Source organism: Ostrea edulis, chromosome 5 (genome assembly GCF_947568905.1).
Source record: "Ostrea edulis chromosome 5, xbOstEdul1.1, whole genome shotgun sequence".
NCBI classification, from domain to species: domain Eukaryota; kingdom Metazoa; phylum Mollusca; class Bivalvia; order Ostreida; family Ostreidae; genus Ostrea; species Ostrea edulis.
This window is the reverse complement of record NC_079168.1, coordinates 77,737,588-77,762,035: the sequence shown is the minus strand read 5'-3', so window position 1 is coordinate 77,762,035 and position 24,448 is coordinate 77,737,588. Positions and strand designations below refer to the sequence as shown.

General features: G+C 35.5%; 1 protein-coding gene across 1 annotated transcript; it reads right to left on the bottom strand.

Annotated features, from left to right (window-relative positions):
• Positions 1 to 6,073: 6,073 nt before the first annotated feature.
• On the bottom strand, positions 6,074 to 22,523 carry LOC125651710 (mitochondrial import inner membrane translocase subunit TIM50-like). Its single transcript, XM_048880429.2, has 10 exons — positions 22,141 to 22,523; positions 15,701 to 15,732; positions 15,515 to 15,536; positions 15,341 to 15,387; positions 14,666 to 14,785; positions 13,742 to 13,849; positions 10,916 to 11,014; positions 10,479 to 10,635; positions 8,515 to 8,618; positions 6,074 to 6,426 (listed from the first exon to the last, which is right to left on the bottom strand). Exons 1-10 carry the CDS (start codon positions 22,496 to 22,498, stop codon positions 6,343 to 6,345), a joined length of 1,131 nt encoding a protein of 376 aa, XP_048736386.2. The 5' UTR covers positions 22,499 to 22,523; the 3' UTR covers positions 6,074 to 6,342.
• Positions 22,524 to 24,448: the final 1,925 nt, after the last annotated feature.

Here is a 24,448-nt window from a genome sequence, read left to right as displayed (position 1 = left end):
GGATTTTGTTTTTCGTTATTGGGGTGGGGGTGGGCAGTCTATGCGAAAGACATCGGACCGTCGGACCTGACCGATGTGCAGTGCCTAAGGTCCGATGCGTCATTTTTTACACCGGACCGGTATGTCCGATGTCTCACTGTCCGGTTTTGAGCTTTACTATTTTGACGCGGAGTCATTTAAATGTTTGTTATAAGTAAAAACTATCACACAAATCCAAATACGTAAATGAATATGATTAAAACCGCATGGACCGTCTAAAGTATTATGCGGGAAGGATCCCTGGTATAGTATTACTGGTATAATAAATAAGATTTCCTTGGTTTTGCATTTTCACGTGTTTCACTTTTATACATTAGGTTTTTCGGTCTGACAAAATTTGGTTCGGTCCGGTGTGTTCATTGATTACACAGGACCGAATGTCCTGTGTTGTCAAAAAAACTTTTGCATAGACTGGGTGGGGGGTAGATATTACTTTGTGCTAATGGTGTCTGGGCCACATTTTTCGAACATTTCAGAAATATTGGGTACTCGGGTCTTCACAGGATTGGTTGATGAGGATGTGTCATGATGTCAAGGAAGCAGAGGTTAAATTGTCTATTCTATAGCAATATTATTTACGGCAAAGGTTGCTTTTGACTTGAAGATGCCATGACACTGACCCAAGATGATTTAAAGACCTTGGTTTAATTTTGAGTTTATGTTCAAGGTCATGCTTGATTTCTGCCATTTGTTTTTAGCTCATTTGAGCTGAAAGCTCAAGTGAGCAGCTTTTCTGATCACCCGTTGTCCGTCGTCTATCCGTTTGTAAACTTTTCATACTTTCGTCTTCTTCTCCAGAACCACTGGGCCCATTTCAACCAAACTTGGTACAAATCATCCTTTGGTGAAGGGGATTCAAGTTTGTTCAAAGGAAGGACCATGCCCCCTTCAAAGGGGTGATAATCACAAAATAGGGTGGAGTCATTTAAAAGTCTTCTTTTCAAGAGGAGTTTGTTAAAATCGTGACCCCTGGGGGTAGGATGGGGCCACAATAGATGATCAAAGTTTTACATTCAAATATATAGGGAAAATCTGATGAACCACTGGCTAGGAAAGACATGAAAGCTTTCCGACATGGTGCAGATTCAAGTTCGTTAAAATCATGACCCCCGGGGGTAGGATTGGGCCACTACAGGGGATGAAAGTTTTACATACAAATATATTTGGGAAATCATTAAAAATGTTCTGAAGAATCACTGGGCCAGAAAACTTTACAATTAAATGAAAGCTTCTTGACATAGTACAGATTCAAATTTGTTAAAAGCATGACCCCCAGGGGTAGGATGGGGCCACAATAGGGGATCAAAGTTTTGCATACTAATATATAGCGAAAATCTAAAGAATCATTGGGCCAAAGAAGTTCACACTTATAAGAAAGCTTACCGACATAGTACAGATTAAAGTTTGTAAAAGTCATGGCCCCTTGGGTAGGTTGGGGTCACAATAGGGGATCAAAGTTTTACATTTTACATGCGATTATGTAAGGAAAATCTTTAGATATGGGCTCAGGTGAGCAATATGGGCCTCTTGTTTAAATTATTTTTCATCTTGATGTGATGATTTCCGAATTTGATATTGTAGCAATAGTACCATACTTTACATATTGTATGTCAGCCAGACTGCCTTGTTATCTCAGTGGTTAGATTACCAAAATATCGGTAGTCGTGCAAGAATCCCGGGTTCAATTCTGATTTATCCGAAGATTATTCTCACCTTTGCCAGAATAACTTTGTAATGTGCATTTATATAATATTATACAGAGGTAGAGTAGAGTTGAATATACAGAGGTAGAATTGAATATACAGAGGTAGAGTTGAGTATACAGAGGAAGAGTGAGATGAATATACAGAGGTAGTGTAGAGTTGAATATACAGAGGTAGAGTAGAGTTGAATATACCAAGGTAGTGTAGAGTTGAATATACAGAGACAGAGCAGAATTGAATATACAGAGGTAGTGTAGAGTTGAATATACAGAGGTAGAGTTGAATATACCGAGATAGTGTAGAGTTGAATATACAGAAACAGAGTAGAGTTGAATATACAGAGGTAGAGTAGAGTTGAATATACAGAGGTAGAGTAGAATTGAATATACAGAGGTAGAGTAGAATTGAATATACAGAGGTAGAGTAGAATTGAATATACAGAGGTAGAGTAGAGTTGAATATACAGAGGTAGTGTAGAGTTGAATATACCGAGGTAGTGTAGAGTTGAATATACAGAGAGTTGAATATACAGAGGTAGAGTTGAATATACAGAGACAGAGTAGAGTTGAATATACAGAGACAGAGTAGAGTTGAATATACAGAGGTATAGTAGAGATGAATATACAGAGGTAGAATAGAGTTGAATATACAGAGGTAGTGTAGAGATGAATATACAGAGTAGAGTTGAATATACCGAGGTAGTGTAGAGTTGAATATACAGAGTAGAGTTGAATATACAAAGGTAGTGTAGAATTGAATATACAGTGGTAGAGTTGAATATACCGAGGTAGTGTAGAGTTGAATATACAGAGTAGAGTTGAATATACAGAGGTAGAGTTGAATATACAGAGACAGAGTAGAGTTGAATATACAAAGGTAGTATAGAGTTGAATATACAGAGGTATAGTAGAGATGAATATACAGAGGTAGAGTTGAATATACAGAGACAGAGTAGAGTTGAATATACAAAGGTAGTGTAGAATTGAATATACAGTGGTAGAGTTGAATATACCGAGGTAGTGTAGAGTTGAATATACAGAGTAGAGTTGAATATACAGAGGTAGAGTGGAATATACAGAGACAGAGTAGAGTTGAATATACAGAGACAGAGTAGAGTTGAATATACAAAGGTAGTATAGAGTTGAATATACAGAGGTAGTGTAGAGTTGAATATACAGAGATAGTGTAGAGTTGAATATACAGAGGTAGTGTAGAGTTGAGTATACAGAGGTAGAGTAGAGATGAATATACAGAGGTAGAGCTGAATATACAGAGGTAGTATAGAGTTGAATATACAGAGGTATAGTAGAGATGAATATATAGAGTTGAATATACAGAGGTAGTGTAGAGTTGAATATACAAAGGTAGTGTAGAGTTGAATATACAGAGTAGAGTAGAGATGAATATACAGAGTAGAATTGAATATACAGAGGTAGAGTTGAATATACAGAGGTAGAGTAGAATTGAATATACAGAGGTAGTGTAGAGTTGAATATACAGAGGTAGAGTTGAATATACAGAGGTAGTGTAGAGTTGAATATACAGAGACAGAGTAGAGTTGAATATACAGAGGTAGAGCTGAATATACAGAGGTAGAGTTGAATATACAGAGTAGAATTGAATATACAGAGGTAGAGTTGAATATACAAAGGTAGTGTAGAATTGAATATACAGTGGTAGAGTTGAATATACCGAGGTAGTGTAGAGTTGACTATACAAAGTAGAGTTGAATATACAGAGGTAGAGTTGAATATACAGAGACAGAGTAGAGTTGAATATACAGAGACAGAGTAGAGTTGAATATACAGAGGTAGTATAGAGTTGAATATACAGAGGTATAGTAAAGATGAATATACAGAGGTAGAATACAGTTGAATATACAGAGGTGGTGTAGAGTTCAATATACAGAGGTAGTGTAGAGTTGAATATACAGAGTAGAGTAGAGATGAATATACAGAGGTAGTGTAGAGATGAATATACAGAGGTAGAGTTGAATATACAGAGGTAGTGTAGAGTTAAATATACAGAGACAGAGCAGAATTGAATATACAGAGGTAGTGTAGAGTTAAATATACAGAGGTAGAGTAGAATTGAATATACAGAGGTAGAGTTGAATATGCCGAGGTAGTGTAGAGTTGAATATACAGAGGTAGAGTAGAATTGAATATTCAGAGGTAGAATAGAGTTGAATATACAAAGGTAGAGTAGAATTGAATATACAGAGGTAGAGTAGAATTGAATATACAGAGACAGAGTAGAGTTGAATATACAGAGACAAAGTAGAGTTGAATATACAGAGGTAGAATAGAGTTGAATATACAAAGGTAGAGTAGAATTGAATATACAGAGGTAGAGTTGAATATACCGAGGTAGTGTAGAGTTGAATATACAGAGTAGAGTGGAATATACAGAGGTAGAGTTGAATATACAGAGGTAGAGTAGAATTGAATATACAGAGGTAGAGTAAAATTGAATATACAGAGACAGAGTAGAGTTGAATATACAGAGACAGAGTAGAATTGAATATACAGAGGTATAGTAGAGATGAATATACAGAGGTAGTGTAGAGTTGAATATACAGAGGTAGAGTAGAATTGAATATACAGAGGTAGAGTTGAATATGCCGAGGTAGTGTAGAGTTGAATATACAGAGGTAGAGTAGAATTGAATATTCAGAGGTAGAATAGAGTTGAATATACAAAGGTAGAGTAGAATTGAATATACAGAGGTAGAGTAGAATTGAATATACAGAGACAGAGTAGAGTTGAATATACAGAGACAAAGTAGAGTTGAATATACAGAGGTAGAATAGAGTTGAATATACAAAGGTAGAGTAGAATTGAATATACAGAGGTAGAGTTGAATATACCGAGGTAGTGTAGAGTTGAATATACAGAGTAGAGTGGAATATACAGAGGTAGAGTTGAATATACAGAGGTAGAGTAGAATTGAATATACAGAGGTAGAGTAAAATTGAATATACAGAGACAGAGTAGAGTTGAATATACAGAGACAGAGTAGAATTGAATATACAGAGGTAGTATAGAGTTGAATATACAAAGGTAGAGTAGAATTGAATATACAGAGGTAGAGTAGAATTGAATATACAGAGACAGAGTAGAGTTGAATATACAGAGGTAGAGTTGAATAGACAGACTAGAGTTGGATATACAGAGACAGAGTAGAGTTGAATATACAGAGGTAGTGTAGAGTTGAATATACAGAGGTAGAGTAGGGTTGAATATACAGAGGTAGTGTAGAGTTGAATATACAGAGGTAGAATAGAGTTGAATATACAGAGGTAGAGTAGAATTGAATATACAGAGGTAGAGTAGAGTCGAATATACAGAGGTAGAGTTGAATATACAGAGGTAGTGTAGAGTTGAATATACAGAGACAGAGTAGAGTTGAATATACAGAGGTAGAATAGAGTTGAATATACAGAGACAGAGTAGAGTTTAAATATACAGAGATGGAGTGAGTTGAATATACAGAGGTAGAGTTGAATATACAGAAGTAGTGTAGAGTTGAATGTATAGAGGATATCTATATTGCATGTTTTGATATTTGGTTTATCCAACAAGTTGTTATGGTGTATTTATTCGTGAGGCTTCAGCAGTGTAAGTTAAACTTTTAATGAAGATTTTTGAAAATTTATGAATTTTTGGCAGTTTTTGCCACACCCCTAATTTATGTCCCCCTTGTTCCAAAAATTTGAAAAGAATTAAACAGTAGTTATCAAGAAGGAGTTAAAAATGTTCAATACGCAATTTCCGAGTTGCCCAATAGTTCTTTCCCTTTGTGGAACTCTTACGCACTGTGAGACGCAAAACATACTGTCGTCCACATGCGGTGGGTAAAAATGCTTATCGCTGCAATGATATACTGCCTAAACGCTGATTATCAGACATCATGCAACCACCCAAACTGCAGGGACACACAATATTAGTAAGTTTATTAGTATTTGATAATAAATTAGCTCAAACAAAAATCGATAATCACCATTTTCTTTGATTAAAATATCACTCGCGTAGAAGAGGAAATAAAAAATAATTTTATATTTAATTTAATGGCCCAATTTAATAAAATACTATTCTTGATATGGTCAGTTTAATGTATACCAACGGCTAATATAGACACAATTTACACTGTCATTACTTTTATTTGTATTAACAGCTAGTCTATAGTATATGTATACATCTTGTACCCACCCAAGCGTTCAACAGAACACTGAACGTACCTCTATCACAAAAGAGCTGATATCTCGGAAGTTGCGTATTGTTAACGCACGATGGACGACGACAGACATAGACCAATTGCAATACACGATCTTATAGATTCAATGATATTTAATATGTGAAAACTAGCTCCAAGACACAGTCATCATTACTATAATGAATTAATTCACACAATGTATATATTTCAGTTGAACTGAAATCTACTGTCCAGATAACAAAGTCACCGATAAGGAAATCGTTCGAGTACGACGTTAACTGCTTATATACACACACAGTTATCCACATACATATTAATCATTGCTGTTATACAGAGAACTTCATGGTTGATTAAAATCTGAGTAACAACACTTGTTATTGGTTTGTCACTTTTTAAATGACTTAGCAAAATCCAATGGCGATTTTCGTTTCGGTTTCTCCTGCATTTGTCTTAGTCTCTCTTGTTCCTCCTGCCAAAAAAAAAAATGATTTCATTAGAAAAATACAATACTTTTAAACAGTCTTACTCTTACACCCCCTTACATAAATTATCATGATCCTCTGGTGTACCGAAAATGTTTCTTAACCAGAGTACAGCCAACGGTACAACATACGCCCATTAGACCTTCAGTGCAATATCTGTATCCATGATGAGAAAAAGTCCAGAAAACTATTTGACTTGCTACTAGTCTTATCAAACATTCTGGGGAAAACATAAAACAATTTTATTATTGTACTTTTCAAGAGATCTTACAAAAAAATACAATGACATTTTCACGAAGACTAACTACTCTCACATTAAAAAAGGTGACCCCCAGAGTCTTAACAATTATAGGTCTATTAGTCTTACAAATACTGATAATAAAATGATATCTTTCATCTTAGCTAATAGACTACAAAAAGTGTTGGATAAAGCAATACATGTACATGTTAATCAATCAGCCTTTATAAAAGGGAGAAATATAGCTCTGAATGCAAGGTTAATTGTTGATATTTTTTAATATTATGAAGAAAATTATATAGAATCAATAATACTATTTCTTGATTTCCAAAAAGCTTTCAACTCTGTTGAATGGAACTTTATGGCGAAAGTTCTTAAAAAATATGGTGCACCAATCAAGTGGAAGTGTGACCTCATTATGTATTCATAATATTAAATTTAAAAAATATCTGAAAAATTGTTTGACCTACTAAAGTAGGTCATGGTGCCAATCCAGCTGAAATGCAAACTGAAGTTATATTACTCCGAGAGGAAGTTTGTGACTAAATTTCAGGGCAATATCTGTATCCGTAACAAAAACAAGGTTTTTCTACTAAGTGATACTATGACTTTGACCTTGAGAAACAATTGGCATCCTTTGCTTGGCATAAGGTGTATGTGTACCAAGTTTGATGGTCCTAGCCCCAATGGTTTGGTCTGTATCCTGCCTACAAGGTTTCCTACTAAGCGATACTACGACTTTGACCTTGTAGAACAAAAGGCATCCTCCACTTGGCATGAGGAGTATGTGTAGCAAGTTTAATGGTCCTAGTACCAATAATTCGGTCTACAAGGTTTTCCTATTAAGTGATACTATGACCTTGACCTTTGATCTTGAAAAATAGGCATCTTCCTCTTATGATGGTGATCAAATGTAGCAAGTTGTAAGACTTTGGAGCTTACAGTTGGGTCTGCATCCTGCCTTAAAAGTTTTCTTATCAACTGATACTACGACCTTAACCTTTCACATCTGACTTTGAAAAACAATAGGCATCATGATGATCAAATGTACCAAGTGGTAACTGGACTTATAATTTGCCTACAAGATCCGGACAGACAGATGACAACGCCATACCCTAATACGTCTCGTCTTTGATGGGCGTATAAAAACCATCAAACTACAGTTTGTTAAATGAATATGTAGTCATCCATTGTGATATGTAGATTAAAGAACTTGGTTTCATTGTGAGAGCTCAGCAAGCCTCGCGAATAAATACACCATATCAACTCGTAGGATAAATCAAATATCAAAACATGCAATATAGATATCCTCTATGTACCTCATAGGCCTGGGGAACAGACCCAAGTTTGAAAGCAAATGCACAACAACAAACCACACCTGGTCACGTCACCATGAAATCATCACAACAAACCACACCTGGTCACGTCACCATGAAATCATCACAACAAACCACACCTGGTCACATCACCATGAAATCATTTGGATCTGGTACAGTACAGAGCAAATGCAATATCTTTCTCCAACTTAACCCTCCCCCCCACTCCGGTGACCAAACCAAATATTTGAAATCACATGCAAATCATACCCTATCATACATCTCCATCAAACCTTTTCTTGAATCTCTTAGGATAACAGAAAAACACAGACAAGACTTTTGGACTCAACCCATTTTTATCCACCCCATGAGTTTACAAAGAAGAATATAAAGCGGAAGACAACAGCACTTGTACATATGAAAATAATGATGGAATTATAAGTCACTGTACATGCATGATCTACCTTTCATCAGCTTGTACTTACTGCATTTTGTTTAATGCTTATGTAATGATTTGTTACCTGAAGAAGTAGTTGGTTTTCTCTAAATTTGGCAATAGGATCCTCAAATTGCATATAGTAATCTAGCACTGTCCGGACATCATCAACTTTACTGTGTGCTAATGCTGAAAGAAATGACAAAAGAGCTCTGTAACAAACATTCCAGTCCTTTAATCACCAGTCAAAATAAAATCTACTTTTGTTCTAACATTTGGGAATACCCATAGACAAATATATGTACCAGAAAGTGGTTTGATTGACTCATTTTCACACACCTACAGTCTCATGTAATGTAAAGAGACGAGACCGACCATGGATTACTAGTGTTGTATTGGATTATATATGGCATCATTAGGCAGGTATAGGATGACAAACTTTCACAATTACAATTATTCAAACAAGAGGTACACAGGCTATGGTGTTCACCTGAGTCACTTTGTTTCTACATAGACGTATGTTTGGGACAATATTAGTTTGAAACTGCTATGATGTAACTCTGCCTCCAAGGATCATAACATGAACACAGATGAGGATGCTTAACTATTCACGAACAAGTTACAGTCCTTGTGCTTAATGAGAAAACAATTTCCACCAAATTTCCCCATTACATTCCAACACATACTGTAGCCAGGCCTACAGAGCCTCTGGGGTCATAAGGTTGAACAAACCTGAGTCTATTGCTTAATGAGGATGCATCTCTCTTCATTTGATGATTTGTTCCCTTGTGGATGTTCAGAAGATTTTTCCAATATATTCCTAACATAACTTTAATCCTGCCATCAAGGGGTCAAGGTTTGAAAAAGCCTGAATTTTCATCATATAGAAAAGCATTCATGCAATATGAGATGAGATGGAAACATGTCAATCTAATTAGAATCAGATCTTCTCTAACGATTACACTGGAGAAAGATCTGACAGCATTACATTTGAGGTCATGTTAATGACCCCAGTCTCATGAATAATTCAATAAATATCTCCAATAACAACAGGAATTGTTTATCTTAAGTGTATTCAGATTGTAAGTTCCCAAAAAATTGGCGTTGATCCATGAAAGGTTTAAACGAATTCCAAATATCTGCGATAAAGGAAGAGCAAGGGAAGATTTTAGATATCAAACACCCATTATTGTTAAAATATATTTTTGTGGCATTCTAACATCGCGATTATTCTCCCGTGCTTCTTGGTAATTCTTGACATATGTATGATAAATACCAAGTATGTTCCGATATAACAGCAAAACTTCATGTTAGCGAAAGCCATCATTTGATTGGTCAAGAGTGAAATGAGAAATAACAAAACCTCAAATGCAATGCTGTCAGATCCTTCTCCAGTGTAACGGTTAGAGAAGATCTGGTTTTAATTAGATTGGAAACACTCCATTCTATTTTCACTATTTCCCAGTCCTATCCCCAACAGGACTGTGACTGAATTCCACAGAAATAAGAAGAAAATTGGTCAAAAAGGGAGGAAAATACCTCACCCTACCTGGAAACATATCATTTCCTGTCACTTCAGATCAAACCCAGAGTGTTTGTTTTTTGGTTTTGTTTTTTTTTTGAAAATTGAGCCAATTAGAGGATTTCCTCTGAAAAGAAGAAAAATTACATCCCTGTGGGCCCAAGGAGAGTGGTACAGTCTTTCATTCAGACAAACATGAATTCCCTTCCTCAATGTTTAGGACTATATCACATACAATAACACTGGGTTATGTGGTCTACCTAATACATGTATATATCACATACAATAACACTGGGTTATGTTGTCTACCTAATACATGTATATATCACATAAATTAACACTGGGTTATGTGGTCTAACTAATACACGTATTGGAATATTTTTATAGCAGTAATGTACATGCAATCTCACTCTAAGGTTTCATATATACACATACCACATAATGAATGAAACAGGGGGTAAGAAAGACAGATTTGCATTTAAAAGCGAACAAATACAGCCATTTTCCTCAAGAGAATGCCCACTTACTCTGGAGGAATGAGGCCAGGTCAAACAGAGTAGTGTCGTTCTCATTGCCGTCCCACTCCTTTAGAACAAAAGCATTCCTTCGCTGAAGATTCACAGCTTTAGATTTGCAGTCTACCATAATTACTTTGTTTAAGTCTCTATTCAAATAAGACAGATCCTAAAAATGAAACAGAAATCATATTGGTAACGAGTTTACTTGTATACAGAAACTTTGGAAAACAAAGGTCTGTTCACAAACCTACAGACAAAACAACTTTCCAAAAATCTTTCCATTCTTTATCATTATCATAGTGCATAGTAATTTAAGATCTGAGTTTGTAGGAACAGAACATTTTCACAGTAAAAGCCTCAAGATTCTGTGTCTTTGATAATTACAAAGTTTAATGTTACTAATCGGAAATCAAGTATGTCAGCATAGACAGCAACCTTGGACTGACCTTGACATGATCTTTGCCATCATACAATGTGGCATCTCTGTATAACTTGTACATAATATGTCCTTGTTGGTCGAGGCTGTGAATCACAGGAACAGCATTCTGAAGAAAAGAAATACAAGTATCTCAAAACTGAAAAACTCCATTTGTCCAAATGTTTGTAAATTTAATTATGTACATGCTGCAAGCTTTATCAAAAATATCCAATGAAAAATACACCCTTATAGCTCTAAATCTGAAAATTTTATTTTGTTGTAAAAATGTGCAATTATTATGTTTATTCAGGCAAAGCATCAAATAAATTACAAATCATAATAAAATACATTATAAAATACATTAATAATGTCAATTAGAGATCACAAATGAATTTTTGGCACATTGCTATCATATGTACGCAATAGCACTCCAGATATTATCACAGCTATAGCTACCAACATCATTATCAGCATGCCTATCACAGTACCAGAGTTTTTCACAGACAACACAAGTTATATACTTTAAATCAATCTTTGCCTAGGATAACCCATGAAAGCAATTTATAAAACTTGCTTATTTCCAATGGGGTCCTAAGATGTTATGAGTTGATTATAGATTATGTATGAATAAGACAGCATAAACAAAAATAAGATTGAACGTGAGATGATTTTCCTAGACTGAATTAAGTAAACTTTAATATGTACATTGTTTAATTTCATATTGATACAAAATATTTTTTAAAATGTATCATTATACACTTTACCATAAAAACATTATATATAAAATATGTTTTCTTCCATCCTATGAGCTTCTTCTGCAAGATGCAACTTGACAGCAGATTAAAAAAACTAGCTCTATTAGCTATACATTTGTATTTTTTACTTCCAAAGGAAAAGAATTCCAGTTTAAAATGGCATGATAATAAAAATTTGATCTATTGTAGGCCCTAACCCTAGGAACATGATAATTAAAGTCGGAGGCTCCCCTAGTACCATTATCATTTCTGTAAATTTTCTCTTGGAAATAATTTGGTGCAATAAAAAGATTAATTCAAAACGGTGCATTTTAATGCATTTCTGACTGAAATTCTTGTTGCTTCTTCCTTTCATTTATAGTCACCGCATCCTTTATAGAATTTAAACAATAAGAATAAACTTGACTTATTGATTCAAAATAATTCATTTTAATGCATTTCAGATTGAAATTCAATTCTGGTTCCTTCTTGCTTTGATGCATACATGTAGTTATTACTATAAAAAACATGACCGTGACATTTAACCTCAAACTGACCTTCATTTTTTAGTTTAAGACTAGGGCCAAAAAGAATGGACTCTGTTTTTTCAAGATGGAGGGATAACTTGTTATCTATAAGCCACTCAGAACATCTCTCTAACACTTTACCAAGCTTATCAGAGATCGCATTTGGGTCTCTGTGCGAGTACAGGATAGCACTGTCATCTGTATATAGGATAAGCTTACAGTCTGCATCTATACTGATACACATATCGTTTACATAACATAAAAACAATAAAGGACCCAATACGATCCCTTGGGGTGCACCACAAGTAATAACCTCTGTCTTTGAAAGAACACCTCCACATCCTACCACCTGAGACATGCCGGTTAATAAGATTTAAACCATTGGTTGTCTATTCCCATAATGTCTAATTTATTACATAAAATTTCATGGTTCACCGGGTCAAAAGGTTTTTGTAGGTCTAACATAATCATTCCTGTAAATAATCCCTTAGTCCCTTATGACAGGTGAAGATAACGAACTGTGATCAATCTCATAACTCCTATAAACAATACAAAATAGATAGTTGGGTAAACAAGGACCCCTGGACACACCAGAAGTGGGATCAGGTGCCTAGGAGGAGTAAGCATCCCCTGGCGACTGGTCACACCCGCCGTGAGCCCTATATCCTGATCAGGTAAACAGAGTTTTCCGTAGTGAAAATCAGTGTGCCAAGAATGGTCTAACAATCAGTATGAAACATGTCAGACAGCATTTGACCCAATGATAGGTTGTATTGGCAAACTAGATCGTTATAACGACCATAGAATTTGTGAAATGATGACTTTAATCGAGACTGTTGAAACCCCAGCACCATCAACTTGTTAGTCAGTAGCTTACCTCAATTTAAAAACTGACCATACGCAGAACAAGCTCTTGCATATCAAATCAGTTGAGATATATATATATATATATATATATATGATCTGATAGATGAATTAAACATGTATCAGTTGAAAATTTACTTCGAAACCCTGATTGAAGCTATAACATGTTATTATTATTATGTAAAAATTCCTTACGTTGAGAATAAACACTCTTCTCTAATATCTTTGACACCACACTTAAGATACTAACTGGTCTATAATTTCCTACTTGCAAAGGACTACCCTTGAAAGGCTTGAGCCTAGCCTGTTTCATACTTTCAGGTACTTCTCCAGAACTACTTGATTGACTGATGATTAAAGTTATAGGTGCTTTAAGTACACTTGCGCCTTTTTTCAAAAATTTTGATTATGATAGTTTTGTATGTAACTATAACCATAATTATTGATAAAATTAAAACTACCGGAAAGTTTAAATTTTTTATCAAAATAAAGATTTTAATTCTATTGAATATATAGAGCATTATATAGAAATCAATTTTTGTACAGGAATACAATATAATTTTGCATCATGCAGAGCCTCTGGATAGGTTTTCTAATAACAAAAGTGTATACCTTATTTTTTTCTGTCATTAAAATAGTAAATCACAATTTTTCAACAAAAATTGACACCAAAATGACAACCAATATTGCTTTAACTCGCTTTAATATAGTGTTAACAAACATCTTTACCATGCCAGTCTCAGATGTGTATACCACGGTCTCAAACAGGGGAGGACCGATGGCCTGGAGGAAGTAATCCACACCTGGTCTCTTCTTAAATCGCCAGCCATTCTTAATCTGAAAGTTCAGACAAACATTCACATGTACAGCGCCGTATTTTGACTTTGATTTTTAATGCTTAAAGACAAAAGAAAATATTAAAAGTTAAAAATGTTAAATGTTTATATACTATTAGAATTTTTAAAAATCTAAAGATTCCCTATGTATAATCATTAATATTGTATGAAGAGGACATGCATTTTTTATCATCCATTGGAGATAACAATAGCATCAAACCTCCTAAATTCCTACCTAATGGTCAATTTGTTCACAGAATTTTAGAGTACATGTACAAAATTTAGAGAACAAACCTATACCACATAAGTCTTAAATAAGTCCTAATCACTGATAATTTGGTCTGTATGTCGCCCTACTCAGTGAACATTGAATAAGGTATGCTCTCCCAGTGGGTCTACATATACCAAGGACCTTGATCCACTGAATTTTTCACAAAATATGCATGAACATTATGACCTTTCAATATCAAATGATATCAGTGACATCGAAACCGTCACTATTTATAAATTCATCAAGAGCTTCAACAGCCAATCTAATTAAAATTAGATGTTAGATCTGGTCACAGCAAATATGTCAGCGAATCTAACATCTAATTTTAATTAATTAGATTGTTCAACAGCAAATCTTCATGCACATTATCATCCGTAGATCCATATTGAATTTACGTTGTTGAATCGATTATGATACAATTACAACCAATCTGCTGATCAAACAACAATGGAGGTGGAGTATATGGATCCAAACCTGTGATGGATATACTACAGAACTACAATGAGCCAGAGCATGAGTGTGGCCAGTATTAAAACAAGTACTTACCGTCCACTCTGGTTTGACAAGAATCCCGGTGATCTCGATCACCAGTGTGTAGGGTGGCTGGATAAACGGGGCCTGCAGTGGTTCAGGGAGCAACTTCTTTCTGGAGGGTTCCTCTATTTCCTACAATCAAGAAAAGATTATTCAGTGTAACAAATATAGTCTTAAACTAATGTCTTCAATCAAGTTACTATTGTTCCAAAAACAGTGTGTCATTCATTTGATCAAGCATGCAAATTTCTTTCATTGATTGGCCATGTGGTTTGAATGATATTGAGTTTGGATGACTATGCTATGCCATTCTTTCAATATCATGGGTCAGTGAGAACAAAAGCAAATCCTGTTTCATTGAAATCTATGAGAAATGAGAAACCTTGTCTAAAAATCTGTACACATGATCATACAAAGTGATGCGCTGTTAATGGAACAATAGTACATTTTGCAAGTACATGCACGGTAAAGTACTCCCTGAAGATTCTATTTCACTGGACGGTTCTTTTAGTCACGGAAAATATTAAGCACTTTCAAATAACAATTTCTACAAGATCTTGCATGTTCATAACATTCAGAAAGGATTTCAAATTCACATTATTGTTGTCTCACGACTGAAAAGTCAACATGGTTTTCCGTTTCTTTATCTAAACTGAAAACAAGTATCTAATGATTTCTGACTTGTACCTGTTTCTTCATTTTGAAGTTGGCAAGACTCCTCTGAATGGAAAACCCTTCAACAAACAAAAGGAAAATTTTGCAGAACACCACCACACTGGTGAAAATACATCTGAATTTCTTTCTACATAATCATACCCAATCTGTCAGAGTCACTTCAAATCAGATAGGCATCATTGTTACCTTTTCCAAATTCATCCTCCACCTGTAAAAAGAAGAAAGATTTACATCACTGTCACTAGAAACTCTTCTGACATAGATGAAAGATTTACATCACTGTCACTAGAAACTCGTCTGACATAGATGCAGTATGGGGCTATGAACACAGATATTCAAGTCAAATTCAAGGGATACAAGCGTTGTACTTACCACGGTGCCCTCTGGATCTCTTACTGGTAGGCCTGTAAAACAACAACAGCATCAGTCATTGGAAATCACTGTACATGCCTCAAAATATACTGTCTCTACTATACTAATCACTGAAAGGCTTTCAGAATATACTGTCTTTACTGTACTAATGACTGTACACGCCTCAAAATATACTGTCTCTACTATACTAATCACTGAAAGGCTTTCAGAATATACTGTCTTTACTGTACTAATGACTGTACACGCCTCAAAATATACTGTCTTTACTGTACTAATGACTCAGAATATACTGTCTTTACTGTACTAATAACTGTACACACCTCAGAATATACTGTCTTTACTGTACTAATGACTGTACACACCTCAGAATATACTGTCTCTACTGTACTAATGACTGTACACACCTCAGAATATACTGTCTTTACTGTACTAATGACTGTACACACCTCAGAATATACTGTCTCTACTGTACTAATGACTGTACACACCTCAGAATATACTGTCTTTACTGTACTAATGCCTCAGAATATACTGTCTTTACTGTACTAATGACTCAGAATATACTGTCTTTACTGTACTAATAACTGTACACACCTCAGAATATACTGTCTCTACTGTACTAATGACTGTACACACCTCAGAATATACTGTCTTTACTGTACTAATGCCTCAGAATATACTGTCTTTACTGTACTAATGACTGTACACACCTCAGAATATACTGTCTTTACTGTACTAATAACTGTACACACCTCAGAATATACTGTCTCTACTGTACTAATGACTGTAAACACCTCAGAATATACTGTCTTTACTGTACTAATGCCTCAGAATATACTGTCTTTACTGTACTAATGACTGTACACACCTCAGAATATACTGTCTTTACTGTACAAATGACTGTCAGGCTTTCAGTTTTTCAGCTATAAGAATTCTTCCTGTGATGTTCATGGATACAGTAAAACACACTTATAATGAATTCAAGCTAAATGCGAAGTAATATCAGCAGTTTTTTCCTTTATATAACTGGTACCGATAAACAGTACCATTCCCAATGCCAAAAAGCGTTAATTTTCCCCAATTTTGAGACTGAAAATTTCCAATTCACTTGCTAAAAAACAGACCGCTGACGTTGTAATTTACTTAGTCTGAAAGTTGAAACATTGTACGAGTTAACTAAAATGTTCACTTCTGGTATTAAATTGATAGTACAGATCATGGCAATGCGCATGTAGCAAGAGAAATAAATTTGTAAAGAGATTAGTTGAAATCATTTGCCGATACATTGGTAGGAAATTCCCAATTTGTTTGATTTTGATGCTATTTTTCCCAATTGAAAGGGTACCAGTACCAGTGGGTAGAAAAAACCCCACTGAATATATATTCTAATATGACCATCATATTTAGTAAACAAATCAAGATTCTGGGAGTTTCAGTACAGTACATCACTTGAAACAGATTAACTGGTTTAAATTGTAAAACCAAATCTGAAACACGAGGACAATTCAAAATACTCACTTGTCAAGATATTTAGGATTTAAACAGTCAATTAACAGATTTTAGAAGAAGAAAGACAATTTGGACTAGTTGATAAATTGGCTAGGGAAACACATCCACACAGTCAGCACCAGTTGATGAAAAACACGAAATGAGTTGGTATGAAGAAAGTTCATAACTAGCATTTGGAGTTGTCTTTAACAATTAGCAGGGACTTGTACTCAGGTTATGAAATTAAGTTTTGAAAAAAAAAGGGTTTTCTGTGTTACAAGCCTGTGTCTTAAAAACTATATTCACCAATCCCAGAAGTCCCTCATTAAATATGGTGGGGATCTCGCAAAGTCAAACCTTGGTCCAAGATTGCAAGCTTACGTGGACTTGTGGTCCCCTAGCTCCAAAACACCATCAGTGCACCATTAGGCCTAAATGTTTAACAAAGTGCAATGTTGATGAAAGGCAGGGTAAGAACGTGTGACCTCATCTCTATTTTTTGATGTCATAATGCAACTGTGGCAGTGGTGACGAAAAATCAAACCATACCTATGGAACTTGAAATTTTGGGTCAAAATGGTGTCAATTTGAATGCAAGCGCAAGGACATGTATTTCGCTATTTCAGATATTGTCTACCCAAGTTCATGTCTTTCTGAGATGTTACATAAAACCATATTTTCTCAATCACCCCTCAATTGTCTCCTATGTTTAAAAAATTTCTAAACAGCAACGCTTAATAAGACATCTGTCACAATTTGAGTTTGTTTTATTATACTTGTTATGGCATTCCATAGTTTGTTCTCACCATATAATCGTTACGGATAGCTGGTCACAGCTGTCAGACCGGTTTGTAAATGCTTACGTGTTAGTTCTGACCAGGCCGTGGAAGTGGGAAGGTGTGTCCGCCCAATGTGTGAAAATGATAGACCTGTGTGGTCTCGAGTTTTACCTGTGTGGTTTACTGGGCCTGCGTTGTATGTACATTTAGTACGGGTGTTCGAATGATGTTCCTGTGTGGAAAGTGAGAACACAATTTTGAGCATTTCAACAGTGGTGAGTGTGAACTGTTTATTTTTGTTTACGTTAGGAAATTTTGTTACTCTATTTAAATTTATGTAACCAGTTTATTTGTATTACACAATATACCCGACATATGCAAGTTTTCAGTATATAATGTATATGTAAAAACCCCGACTGTTACTGTGCAATTATAAGTGACCAGCTGTGCGTGTTATTGTATGGCTCGAGCAGGTGCTCGCAACATGTATAACATGGCGTTATGAGATATTTGAACAGCGTTGGAGAACGACCTATAGAAATACAGGAAATACGTTCACGGCTACAGAAACGTTGAACAAGTGATGGACAAAGTGTCACCACGTGTCTGAAGACAGCCAATGACTGTTGTGTAAAGTGTGGTAACTCTTTAGTCAACGTATTTTGTTTCGCCATCCTGTGTAACATATTTCGAATTCAAGAGACAAGTCTGCTGGTTTTCCTACATAAGGCAACATAACTTAACATTTAGCTTTACTCGGGTACACGTGTAATTGTCTGTAAATTCATTTTTTTTTTTTTTGCTTTAATTGTTATATTTTTGTTTTGTTTTTGTGTGCATGAGTGTTGTTGTGTGCATGCATGTGAGTGTAGATGTTACTTGCTATATTAGTGAGCACGATAATAAACTTATTTCCACATACTCTTGATCTTTCTTCAAAGAACGGTTTGCAGCGAGGGATTATTTCCATGTCATTATCACAAATCACAATGCACTTTTTTTTTTCTTTTTTTTTTTTACATCAATTGCGTTATATTTCCTGCAATCAATGAAAAGGCAAATCAAATGTCCTAAAGTTGTGTAACAAGATGTTAAGATGCTTTGACAGCTGCCTGTACACATCTGGATATTTTCGGAATTTCTTTTTATCCCGTTATGGATATAAATACTAATACCTATACATTTTTTATACTGTCCTGCCGTAACACATAAATATTAATATTGGCGTTCTGGAAATACCTTGCTTATTGCAAAAACTAAATCCATGCATATCTGAGTCAAAACATCACCATCTTAGTCATTTACATGTTTTCCAGAATCAAAACAAAGGTGTGTGAAGAGAAGTTGATGTAGCGAGATCTTGAGTTGTCAAAATGCAATATCCATCTTTAGCGAGAAAACAAACATTACCATAGACAGGTGAAAGTAACGACAAATCCAATCCAATGCTGAACAAGTGTGACACACTCTAGTGTTAAATCTAGGATCTAGAGAGGGCACACATATCATATGTTCAAAAGGGCACTTTTCATCGCAGCAAGACAATTTTGGGGCACTTTCATTGTATCATACTATGATAGTAATAGAATAACCATCTAGTCTCTTTAAAAGTTAATACCTGCTGCCTTGATTTTAAACTTTTCAATCAACCTTGTGAAATAAAGAACAATTGTTTATGTTAACAAATATTTTTACAAATTTTATAGAGAAAAAAGGGCATGGTGCAATTAAAAAGGGCATAGCGGCGCTATGCTAATTTGCTTTAGATTTAACACTACACTCAAAGTGACGCGAATTGCCTCCATAAATTAAAATAAAAAAATTTCAAATCAATGTTGCTGCATTTGAGAGGAGGCTGAAAACCAATGCAAATTGTGAGTACTTTTGCTTTGGTTCAATCATATATTTGCAGTAGTATCAGACATCTTTGTACTTTTCCTTTTTTTTTCCGCTCAAAACATGAATAGATGTATTCCTTTCGCGTTTTTCTAGGTTGCATGGGATACAATATGTATATTTACTCTCGCTAAAGGGGGATAATCGGCTTTTAGCAAGAAGATCCTGTGTTAGCGCTAGCTGATCGCCACTTCGCCAATGGCGAAAGTAAACTGCAGGTGGCGAGGTAATTTCATGCCTTACTCGCCACTTTGGCGAACAAGATTTTTCTACTTTCATTTCTGTTTTGTACTTCGAATTCGGATCTCAACTTTTTATTCTAATGTTTTTGCATCAGAAACTCTTATATGATACCGTTCAAATAAATGATGATGGAGTCAGTCAAAATTGAGAAGGTGATGGGTGAGGATGGGAGTGATAATTGGAATGTGTCATATCAACTATTGAGTAATGACACTGTTCTTGAAAAAAAACGTGACCAATTGATCAGGGTTGTCACTAACGCAAGAATCTGCATCCTAGACCCAGAAAATTTATTTGGGACGCAAGATTGTCTGATATGGCGAGTCCCGCGGATGCGTCAGAGACGGTAATGGACTTGGAGTATAAATCATAATTTTTATTTAGAAGCCCTGATATTGTGATTTAATTAAAATTCATAGCAGGAAAAAATTTAGGTAAAATGTTACACTCTAGTGAACCGAAATAATACCACCGAGTTCACAGTGTCCCAAACCGACTTGTTTGTTTAGCGTCAGTCAATTAGAGTGCGAATTAGAATATATTCAAAAGATAATTAGATAACATACAAAATGAAGAATGTTTTGCCACTGGCAGTTATTTACTCTTATTTCTTTATTTAAATTTGTTTGTTTTACAAATCAGAATCTATATTCAAATATAAATGTTTGTCTTCTAGTAGCCATTTTTATTGAAATCGAAAGTAGTGTAGTTTGTAAACTTTGGTGGGATTTTCAGATCGTCGGCAAACAAAACTAGTATGAATCTATTTTATCACAATAATAATTTGATTAAAATGCTGTTTAATATTGAATAGGGTTGAACATTGTGATGATAGGAGATTCAGGGAAATAATTCTATTGGCATGGACAATTATAGGCCTAGTCGTCCAAGGTCAAGTCGCGAATGATTAAAAATAAATCTTGAAATTGAAATGTTTTGTACTGCTTTCACCTTAATTGTCTTATATAAAACAGACTCATTAGATATTCATAGGACTTGTCTTCAATAATTTCTAGTGACAACCCTGATTGATTGCTTTCTTTTTAATTTAGTGACATCAGGGTTCGAAATTACCTCATGTCCGTAAGTCCGAGACTAGTAACAAACGTGTCGGACTAGTGAACTCTCTATAGCACTAGTCCTTACGGACTAGTGAAAATCCGGAAATCAATCATAAATTGGTAAAGATTTTATCAAGATCTGTCCGAGTGTCTTAGATGTTTGAACTTATGGTCGATTACCTGTATGGTTACGTGTTTGCGTGACTATGGCATCCTGATCTTCCAAACACATGGAGTGCGTTCGAGACCACCGTTCTTTGAACGAGCACAAATTGTCATATTCCTGCTGATTCCGAACGCCGAGTACACATCACGAGAACGGGTTCGAGGTGCAAGAATTGCAACTAGTGTGGTGTGAGAACATGCACGTTTGTACGCACATGTTCTCGTCATTCGCGACTCTAACACAGTAGTTCGTAACACTATAGCTCATGACTTGGTCAATCGAGTGAATTTTATTGACTTTATTGATAAAATTTCGAACTCCTGTGACTCCAAGAACTGAGCACAAAAACAACGGGAACGTCAATCTCGAACGAACTTATGGACGTTTATAAAAGGATAAGTCGGAGGTTAATATTGTATGCTTCTGAAGATCTTGAATGCGAAATAAAATATCATAATATGGTGGTCTTTTTCTTCTCTAGGTGTCAGAAACTGAATTGTTTGCAACTGTGATATGTTTGGTTTCATTAAATACTACTGAATAAAATGAATATCATTTAATATGATGCACTGGACGGACTAGTGAAATGCTTTGCGGACTAGTGAACATCAATAGTGACTAGTCCGTACGGACTAGTGCTTGAAAAAGTTAATTTCGAACCCTGGACGTGGCTAATCAAAATGAAATGTGGTTAATGAAAATTGGACCCAATTAGCCACAGTGACTAAAGATATTCTACACTAGCGCTAACACAGAGATCTTGCTATCAGGGAAGTGTTCCCAACCTGTCTGAAGAGAATATCTTACCTAACACATAGCCACTGTAGGCACACCCAGCCGAAACAGAAGCAAGAGTAAACCACATAAAATATTCCCCGTACTTCTTCCATTTAGATTTTTTATCATCTTCCTTCTCATTGTTCACGTTTATGTCTGACGTAACACTGTTACTATATAAAACACCCTTGTTGTGAAACCACAGATTGTTCGACCTTCGAAAGAACACACACGCACAGACACCTAACGGATTCCGAAATGTATTTGGTTGATATAAATATCGAAAACTTGATATAGTCCTATAGTTTTCATATGAATCACATTTTATGTTTGTTCCTTTCGAGAGAATTCTTTTGAATAAACATGTGGACCCTCTGAGCGCTGACATTTTTTTTTTTACCGGAAACACTTTCAGCAATGTAAAATCTAATGCTTTCCGGACCGCATTATACCGGGTATTGACAAAAATTTACCCCCTACCATTTTACAATTTTACTGCGTGAAGTAAACTAGTAGGGACTGACTTTAAACAGTCCACCAAACACCAAAAAATTCGGATAATTAATTAATTTAACATGATTCATTATATGCACTGTATTTTGTGCCCCCCCCCCCCCCATTTTGTTAGGACAGCTTCATTGTGTAATTTAGATAGAATATAGTGCTCAACAACATTAAACAAATAACTCTGAACGATTTATTAAGTCTTTAGAAAGATTTAATCGAATTGTTTGAGTAATTTTGAAAATCTTTAACCACAATTACTCAGATTTTGCTTATTTTACATAGGGTTCTAGAGATATTAAACAATACTCAGATTTTGCTTATTTTACATAGGGTTCTAGAGATATTTAAAAACAATACTCAGTACTTTTTCTTATATATACAGAGTGAACTGAGTTATAACTTGAAAAGATTCATGATACTCCAAGACATTTTTACCAATGGGGATCATTTAGTGTACTGTGTTCAGATCCCAGAATACGCTCACAATCGCTACTTACGCAGAGTATACGGCGCGGATCTAATAAGTCTGATTTTAATTAGATTGCAAGTTAACATAAACTCAATTAAATAATTCAATTGATGGTGCAGAGGGGAGAGAGAGAGAGAGGGGGGGGGGTACCTTTTAATGGATATAGGCTCATAAAATCTTTTCTTCAGGTAGCAGCCAATCTGACTAAAGTACAGACCTATATTATTATATATATAATGATATAGGTCTGTACTTTTAGTCAGATTGGGTAGCAGCCAGAATAAAGTAATAGAATTTGAAAGGGGTTCATTTATAATTCAAGTCTTTTTCAGTATGTTTATTTTTTTTCTTCATTTGTGAAACAACCTAGTCACAATCTGAGTGTGTGTGTGTGTGTGTGTGTGTGTGTGTGTGTGTGTGTGTGTGTGTGTGTGTGTGTGAGTTCTAAACACTAAAATGACCATCAACACTTTCGAAAGACTTGCCCCTTCCTCTGGACAGACGAAAAACTTCTACTTAAGATGGCTAAATATATACTAGTACTTAAAGATGTACAAAAAAGCTAGCACTAAACTATAGCTAAAAGCCTGAGTTACATGTTCATTGTTTTTAACTTGCTATTCAATATGTTAACCAAGGAGGGAATTAGAACACGTCCACTGGTCGCAGTACGTAGGTCACTAGTGAAGCGTTCGCTTGGTAACCGAAAGGTCGTAATTGATTAATTGTATATTGTTTAACGTCCATCTCGAGAATCTTTCACTCCTATGGAGATGTCACCATTGCCGGTGAAGGGCTGCAAAGTTTAGGCCTATGCTCAGCGCTTACGATCTTTGAGCAGGATGGGTTCTTAATTGTGACACACCTGCTGTGACACAGGGTTCGGTTTTTGCGGTTTCATCCGAAGGACCGCCCCATTTAGTCGCCTTTTACGACAAGCAAGGGGTACTGAGGACCTATTCTAACCCGGATCTCCACGGTATTCGAAAGGTCATGAACCCCTCTTATGGTGTGACTGCAACAAACCTAATGCGTAAACATAAGTAACGATTGACCGGTCACATCCGCCGTAAGTCCTCTCTTTTGATCAGATTAACGGAGTAATCCATAATCAAAATCCGTATGTAAAGAACGGCCTAACAACTGGTATGAAACACATCAGACAGCATTCAACTTAACGACAGGTTGTATTTCAAATGAGATCCTTGTAAAGATGTTGGCATAAGATGGTGCCATTTTGGTTCCCATAGTCTTGCCACTGATTTACAGGTAGTGTTCACCGTTGAATATGAAGTTATTGAACTTGGAAATACGGTTAAAAAGCTGAATGAGTGATTCAGTTGTAGGGCATTGACTCACCCT